We start from the raw sequence: 8738 nt of genomic DNA on the forward strand, positions 1-8738 counted from the left end.
TTTAGTACTTCAGTCTAACAGAGAGAACAAGGCAAAATTGTAGTATAGAAATTACATTATGCTCTTACTGAATATTTGAGCTAAACAGTTACCGATTTTGTGTAGCTCCTGGTTTGATCCACCTCTTGGAGCTGAAATGAAATCTAAGTGAACTTCTGTTGAGATACACTCATGCATATGACAAGGTGTTTACATGAAGTGGAATTAATAGCTAGAGAAGTTTGAGTTCTGGAATGATTTGTCTATTTTTGTCAATGTTTGACAGCTCTGCAGCATTCGAATTAAGTAATGATGGTTAATGGGTGCTCGGTTTCAAGAGTCTCTGCATGCCTTCCCCATGAGACTTGAATGGACATGAAATGTTGCATCAGCCTCAAGTAGTGTTTTCTCCTTTAGGAGAAAGTGTCTTGCCCACCTGCTTTTGCAGGTGTCTAAAAGGATTCTCATTTTCTACACTTAGAAGTGAAACGTTTCCAGGAAATTTCTCTGGAGAAAAGTTCGCTGCCCTGCAGTGGGGGAAAGGGTTTGACACTGAAATTTATGCCAAGATTGACTCGTATTCTGGGGTGAGGGAAATACAGACGATAAACTTGAAACTTCCGGAACTTGCAGAAGCAATGAGATGCTCTTGAAATGATTTGTTAATGTGAGTTATTGGATATGGCAGCTATCATTTTAACAATTTTGTATGGACCAGCTCTGCAGGATTTTAAATAGTAGGCCATTCTGAACTGAAAATAACACTCATGCATCATACACACAATATTTACAAACAAGTTAAACAAAATAACACTAGTGTAGCAAAAGGGTAATATTGCTAGTTTATCAAGGATATTTGCATGGTAAACTGTTCTGTTTTTACTAGTAAGCATACTTTAAAAAAGTAAAATATTCAATCCTATAACTAGATTTTGTCACAGTGCCGAGATATCCGGTATTACTCCAGCTCACTGAAAAATAGAAGCTGTGACTTGTGGGTTGGCTAAATGAACACTGGAAAGATTATACTTAATTTCATAATTGAGCAACATTTGTCATCTGTAATACTAGATTAGTGCCTGAAGTTCTGTTACAACACTAAAACTGTCCTGTTTATTACCGTAAACATGAACATCAACAGCAGCCTTTCCACCCTGTATGTACTATATCAAAATAAATACTCAGCAAATGTAAAATACATGCTTTTATAGTGATTCCTTAAATATTAAGTAAGTGTAATAATCACTAATATTTCATGACCTAATTCGTTGGTCATTCTTAGTACCCTCTATCTTGGAAGCGTTCCCAAATATTCAGTGAGTATTAGGACATTGTCATTACTAATATTAGACTGCTAAGATGTTATACTTTGTACGAAAACATTGAATTAATGACCTATGAACAAATTTAAGGTGCAAAAAAATATTCCTCCTTTGTTCTAGTGGCTGTAACTGCCAGGTTGCTGCGAATCTGTAGCTTGGAAGTTAGATAAGTCTTATGTTTTCACTTCATACACCTTAGTGCCACTTCACTTGTTTGTGCTGCATTCTTAATTGATGTGCAGCATAAATATGTGATCTACCAAAAGTGGAAAGTGTTGCTCAAGCTTGCTTTGGATGTTTTGACCAAATATCTTTTTATACCTTCTCAGTTAGTGGTTTATTGAAAGAAAAAAATAAAATTAAGAATTGCAATGTGTAAGCTTATTCTTTTTTTTTCCAAGGAGAGTGGAGATGAACAGAAGATGTTCATAAACAGTGTGACTAGTGAACTGTGATGTCCTCTGTCCTAACAAAACCTTTCCTCATGAGGGCAAAAATCACTGCGGACTGCAAGCGGTGTTCAAACTGTGGGGATTATCTGGCGGTGCTGAGCTCACTGGAGGGCCAGCGAGAGGACCCAGGTTGAAGTGGTAATTGTCGAGTTCACACTGTGAACTGCTCTGTGGCAGCATTATTTCAGAGGAATTATCCTTTAACCACCTCTTCATGACAGGTAGTGAATTGAATTCTCTTCAACCTCTATTCCTGTTGAAATTGCTGAGGGGAGGGAGGAAAGCCAGGTAGACAGAGTAAGTAATATGATTTCCTTAGGAATTCTGTACAAAGAAGAAAGTAGGCTTAAAATGTGTTGTAAATTTAAAAGTGAGAGTGGTAGAAGTGGTTGCAAATTTAGAAATGTGTTCTTTGGAAAGTGTTGGTTTGAAACAAGAAGCTTTAACACAGGTTTTGTAATGGGTGGAATTTCACAGTAAAAAAAAATTTTGTTTCTCTGATAGTGGAATTAGGACATGAAGATGAATTTCAGAACAAGGCTTCTCTGAATATAAAAAATATTTTAATATAATCAAAGCAAATAATTCTGTTTTAATCAGATAAAGATAATAGTATATTGCTGTCCTTTTCTTATTTTATGTAATTTTAAACTCTAATTGCTTTTCTGATCTACTTTAGATCCAGTTCAGCAAAGTACGTCGGCATAGCTATCAGGGTGTGGTATGTGACGGCAGAGGGAACAAGCAATCCAAGGTGAAGAGAATAGGAACTGCTTTTAACCAGCTCTCTGCTAGGTGTGGATGCCCTCCCTTAATTTGGTTCTTGAGGACGTTAACAAAGATGTTAATGTCCTGTTTGGTTCCATTGGACTCACTGGACTTGGTTCACTAGATAAATCAAAGGAAGGGATAAACTGTTCTCCAGGCCACTGTGTGAGGTCTTTCTCCTGTTTCCAGTGTTCCCCCAGGAATTCAAAATGGTTGTTTGGCTTGTTTTATCCCTTTAAGTCTAATGTATTACTCTGTGTTCATATTTTTGACTTCTTTCTGTACTAAGGGTAAATCAGGAAAAATGAAGTGTGGTGGCAGAGATTAAATATACAATGTTTATTTTCTGCTATTAGAGGCAAAATATCTTAATTCGTGGAATAGATCAGGATACTAATCAGGTAACAGTAAAAGGTAGGTTTTAATCTCTCTCTAGAAAATACTGGTAAAAAATTGAATGTCTAAACCTCATTAGATCTCATCATTGATGAAAAACAATAAAAATTGTAGTCCAATGTAAGATACATACTGTATAGCTTTGCTGCATGTATATGGGACAGTAGTCTAACTGATTGCTTGTCTCTTTCCCAACAGGATTCCTGATTTTTTTAAAAAATACACACTTGTTTTTCCTGTCTTTTGGGGAGGAGTACTGTCTGCTGAATTCTTTGGGTAGTTACTCGCTGAGGTACCAAGCACTCTAGATATCTCTTTTAAAGCTATCTATTTTAAGGTTACTTACCATCTTAAGTCTACCCTTCACCTATGTACTTAACACCTGATAGTAAGGAGAGCCAGCTAGGTCACATGCCACTTGCACTGGGGTACGAAGTCATGGTGAATACAGTTAAAATATTGCATGTTCAGCTCCCTTCCGAGTGATCAGAAACTATTTCTGGGAAAAGTTTAAAACTTTGTTTCACTTAACATAAGCATGTTGTTTCCAGGACGAGTTGGACCTACCTAGGGCTGGTCTGTGTGGGAGCCGGGTGCTGTTGATCTTTGCTGGTCTTTGCAGTCCAGGTTTCAGGCTGTTGTACAAAGAGAAAGCGGTTTTTCTTTCCTGGGCCTTAATATACTTCCTCTGAGATTTCATCTCTGTTCTTATCAGAAAAGGTAACCAGACTTTGTATTATCAACTTTGCTTTGTTTTGCTTCCTTTATGACTAATTAGCCTAGTTTCTAAATTAGTTCCCAAAGGAAACGAGGTTTATATGATTGCACTGTCCAGCTGTTGTTCTGTTTGGGACCCGTTGGCTAACTTCCATCAAATTTGGCAGGATAATGAGTACTTCGTGCAGAAATGCTGCCTTTCTACCAGTTTGTGGAAGCTGGGAACCAGGGTTGAGAGACTGAACCAGTGCACGGGATGAAGGGAATCTTGAGCGTGAGCTCCCGTGCTCTTGTGCTTGCCCCAGGAGCTGGCTGGTGTGTGTGCTTGGCAGATGTGGTGGTTAGCAAGCACCCGGAAAGAGCTTTAGGGCGACCTGGTGTTTCACTAAGTGGTAACTGAGGCTCTGGGTGGGAACTAAGGACCGTGAAGGGAGGGACTGGGGATGGGGAGATGAATGCCAAGAACCAAGATTAATCCTAGAAAGATTGTAGCAGACGTGGAAGAGGAAGGCCTGTGGCTATCTATCCTCTGTGCTGAGATTGGGACAGAAGTCATAATGGGAAGTTATCTTTTTGAGTCACTGTAACATCAACGGAACTTGTTATTTACCTCTTGCATGTACATTGCTTTTTCCTTTGTAATACTTTCAGGCTGAGGTCTAGAAGGGCAGTCTTTTCAGAGGCTGTTGCTTTAAGTTTATCACGCTGTTCTGACAAGCTTTCCTTATGGGGTTGAGATGTCAGTCTTTAACAACAGAGGCACTTCTGGCACTTGATAAATATTGCTTTTAGAAGTGACTGTGAAGATAACGCAATGACAATCGGAGTAGAAATGGAAAAACATTGAGATAAAATTTCTTTTATAACATTTGTTTCTTGGCTTTCTGACTTAAGGTACCTGCTGATAGCCAGAGGTGTCTTTTGTATGGAAAGTACTGAGAATGATAGGTCCATTAAACACCTGCGGTGCTGTTAAAGTGAAAAAGGGGGACAAGGAGAAAGAGGATGTATTATATACGTGTTCTTCAGCAATAGGATCAATTGCATTTGCTTTTCTTCACCTTAAGATAGTTAATAACCTTCTTGGAGGCCACGGTGGGTTTTCTATAAAATATTTCAGGTACAAGTCTCATTTTTAAGTGATCTTTGTTTAAGGAAGCTCAAAGGTCATATTTTTTAAATTACACAACTGTCTTCCGTTTCATCAACTTCAGCTTCTGTGGCTTCTGTTGTCCCGTAATAAAATTGTTAGAACAGTTGTTCGGATTGTATAATCAGTTACGAGGAACATTATTGAAACCTCACAAATGTGATCACTAGTAATGCCAGTACTTTCCCATTTGCATATGCAAGTAAATTCTTTTATTATCTTAATAGTCACTCTTCTATCATCCTAATATATATAATCTCACAGATTGTTTATCTTTGCTTGTCATGAATGTGCAATCTCTGATAATACATGAGAAGTGTATTTGAGCTCTCCTGATTCTTGCCATGTATGGCACAATAAACTGCCCAAATTTGGTCAAATATTTTTAGCCACTTAGTCATATGTCTTTTAATGTGCTGCATATGTAAGCTTTTGATTCACTTAGCAACAGTATTTTTATGAGTATGTCTTGCCAGTTTTTCTTATGTATACTTGAAAAATGGGCAAGGATTGTTCTGTGTTGTGTTCTGTCACAACCAGATGGTCTGGCTTTTTTTTGTTTTTTTTTAATAGTGCTAATCAATTTTAAGATACCCTTTTTTCACAGATCATGAATTTTAGAGGATTTTAAGATATACGAGCATGCAGCATATTGAAATGTAATATTAAAAGATAGATATTTAAAAATGCTTAGGCAATTTCAAAGTTTTCTGATATAAATTTATTTTCCTCATAATAAATTGGTGAATATTATGCTATACGTAGGATATTTGATGGTCAGGCAAATTGGATATCCAGAAAAAATGGATATATGGCATGTGTGGAATATGGCTAGGTTAATGTGTCTGTTAAGTGTAAACATCCGTGTTTCTTGAATTTGTTTTCCTCCTGAACTGAGTTATGATGTCTTGCATTTAGTTCCTTTTCATTTAAGTAACAAAATGCCTTGCGAAGAGAGCAATTCTTTTCTTTCAGAGCTTGTTACTAGCCTATCAGCATTGTACACTGATGATAAGTGGAAGAAATTGAAGACAATACACTTGAGGAATTTGTAGTCTTTATTGTTGGAGTATGTTCATAAATTATTTTCTTAAAAGAATTGCTGATTGTCGGGATGGATATGACTAAAAAGATAATTCAGAAAATCCTTTAGGAAGGCAGTTGTCAAGAATACCTGAAAAGGTGGGAAGGTTTATTAATGTTTTCACCCAAGAATGTGGTTTTGTTTTTAATTGAAAAACAGATAATGCAAGCAGTGTACTGCAGTCTAGTTGCAGTCTAGCTGCAAGTTTATGGATGAACAAGTCCAGATGAGACTCGTTGTTAAAACAGTTCTGTGTTACATTCTAAACAAAGCCTTAAGTTCATACCTAACTAAAGCAAATGGGGTCAATGAGGGATAATTTGTTGCTGGTTTTGGCTGGTTAAACGAGGCAGAAACACATCTCCCTCATGGTGTAGCTGTTGCCTCAGCACTACAGAATGGAGGAAAGCTTCGGGATTTGTCTTGGAAGGCACAATTGCTTAACTAAGGAAATCTGAGATTTTTTTGCCATAATAAAGCAGTATATAATTTTCAGTCTTTATTGCTGTAGAAATATTCTGAAAAGTAAAATTTATACCTTAATTGCATTTAATTAGAGGCATAATTCTCTAGAAGGATTTAGGAGCCCAGCAGTAAAAGTTCTCATTTCAGCCTTCTGGTTATGTAGTATTGTTGATTTATTAAGCTAAAAAATTAATACCAGTCTTGTGGGGTCTAGCTGTTTTGAGTCCTTGCTGTCCTGAAATGCAGAGGGACTTTTCTCTCTGTTGCTCTGCCCTTTTAAGGGCAGCAGTATGGAAGTTGGCAAGAAAACTCACTGAGCACCCTGTGAGAAAAATACTCAAACGCAGAGAAGAAAGGCAAAATAGGAGCCAGTCAAGATGGAGATCTGGAGAGCGGCAGTAGTTCTGCATCTGGGCAACACTGTTTGCTTGGTCATTAAAAGATGTGCGCAAATGATAATATCTTTGCAATGTGCCAAATTGATACTCAAGTAATTTTATAAACAGCAGTGATTAATAGACTGTTAAAAGATGTATGATGATATAGAATATACTGCAGTAGAAAACAGCAGGGGGGTGTTGAAATGCAATGTAGCATCCCCTTCCATACTCCTTGGTCTTGACTGCATGATAATTAAAACCATGTTACAGTATTGTTTTCCAAACTGTTCCCCATCTCTTGGTCACAACAATTCTACTTCATGGGGTAGCTGTTTATTCAATTGTAATATCCGCTCAAGCGAGTGAGCTGGGCCTGGGATGGAGCGAGGGCCTGGGGGCTTTATAAAGGGAACCACTGTGTACTGGCGAACAAGGTTGCAGTAGGGATTGTAAATGGCTTCTCAGAAAACTGGAACAAATTTGCCTGAGGAAATCATATTTGTTGGTTTTGTTAAACTCTGTTTGAATTTGTTTGTTTAAGGATTTTTTTACAAATCTGTAACACCTGCTGCTTTTCTCTCAAATTCTTTGCGTCTTCCTGTCAAACCCCAACAAATAAACCCTACTCCTTCATCAGACCTGGAAGTACTTACCTTTTTTCCTGAAGATGTTGCTTAAAGATGCACAGTATTGTAGAACAGCTTTAATATGAACTTATTTCTTAAATCTTTCTTTCTTTATAGGCTTGTATAGATGATAACGTAGATATGGTGAAATTTCTGGTGGAAAATGGAGCAAATATTAATCAACCAGATAATGAAGGCTGGATACCTCTACATGCAGCTGCTTCCTGTGGATATCTTGATATAGCAGAGTAAGGCTTTTTCCTCTATTTTTGAAATACATGTATTTTGCTAATACATTGTTAGAGGGGCACTAGAAGCAGATGGCATTCATAAATTGTCTTTTTAGTTGCCTCTGGGACGTGTAGTGAGAGAGAGTGCTTTTATATTGTGTGTTGGTTGTGAAGCATGCTGTGTGCATAACTATTTGTGCATTGCATTTTCTCTTTCTAGCTTTCTTACATTGTATTGTAGGTAGCTGTAAGATGTAAACATTTAAGACTGTTCATGACTGTCAAATTTTAAAAATTATTTTCTTCTGTAGAAAGGTTGTTATGGGGGGAGGCACGGGGAGAAAGTTCAAATTTACATTTTATTAGTAGTCTGAAACATTATCCTGGGATAAGGCTATGTGTAGGAGATTAATTTAGTGATTGTATTTGCAGTCTTGAAACTTTTGTTTTTCAGGTGTGGTACAAAGTGGTGACTTTTGCTAATTATTTTGGCTGTGGAGCAAAATCTTACCGTTGAAGTTAGATGCCTGTTATGGTATTAGTTAAAGCTTACTCAGTACTAAATTCCAGGATTGGTTTTGTTGTTATTCTTGAAGCCTGTTGAGGGCCACTGAAGATATGCTAAAATCAAGTTTTTCCAGAGGTTGTCTGTTTTAACCTGGAGTAATGATTGATTTGAGAAAATGTGTAGCATATGTTGTTCAGCATGCTGTTCTTGCAGTAAAGAAGGTAATACTGCTGTTCTAAAGACCCTTTGGGTAAAAACAAACTTCATTAATTCTGCTAAACTCAGTGTGATATCTGATCCAGTGTAAGACTTGGATAAAATAAAAAGTAGTATTTTATCATGTAATTATGTTACTGTACTAATTACAGTGGTGAAAGATGGAAATTGTAAGTTTAGGGGTTCGCTTATTGATGTTCTATGAGTTTGAGAGGTTTAATGCCTTGAATCTTAAGGAAAAGGAAAAATCTTGGAGACTCTTGTATATCGTTTTCACTGGGAAAATTTTTTTTTGGGTGTTCATGGAGTGAAGTGCTTTGTATATCCTTTCTATAACTGGGACACTGTGTGACCGCTAACTTCTGTAATCTGCCTTTCTACACTATGCAGATGTTTGATGCTGTAATCTCCCTTGCATGCACGCTGGAAGTGTTTACTTGTTGGC

The 8738-nt window shown here is 37.2% G+C and overlaps 1 protein-coding gene across 1 annotated transcript in view; it reads left to right on the top strand.

Annotated features, from left to right (window-relative positions):
- The first annotated feature begins 7460 nt into the window (after positions 1 to 7460).
- The window catches only part of PPP1R12A (protein phosphatase 1, regulatory subunit 12A), a 76638-nt gene continuing 75360 nt past the window's right edge, over positions 7461 to 8738 (top strand). Inside the window, exon 1 of the mRNA XM_009327523.1 lies at positions 7461 to 7587. Within this exon, the coding sequence (XP_009325798.1) occupies positions 7481 to 7587 (107 nt within the window). The 5' untranslated portion in view covers positions 7461 to 7480. The remainder of the gene's footprint in view (positions 7588 to 8738) is intronic.

The sequence above is a fragment of the Pygoscelis adeliae genome, unplaced genomic scaffold (genome assembly GCF_000699105.1).
Source record: "Pygoscelis adeliae isolate BGI_AS28 unplaced genomic scaffold, ASM69910v1 Scaffold113, whole genome shotgun sequence".
Lineage (NCBI taxonomy): Eukaryota > Metazoa > Chordata > Aves > Sphenisciformes > Spheniscidae > Pygoscelis > Pygoscelis adeliae.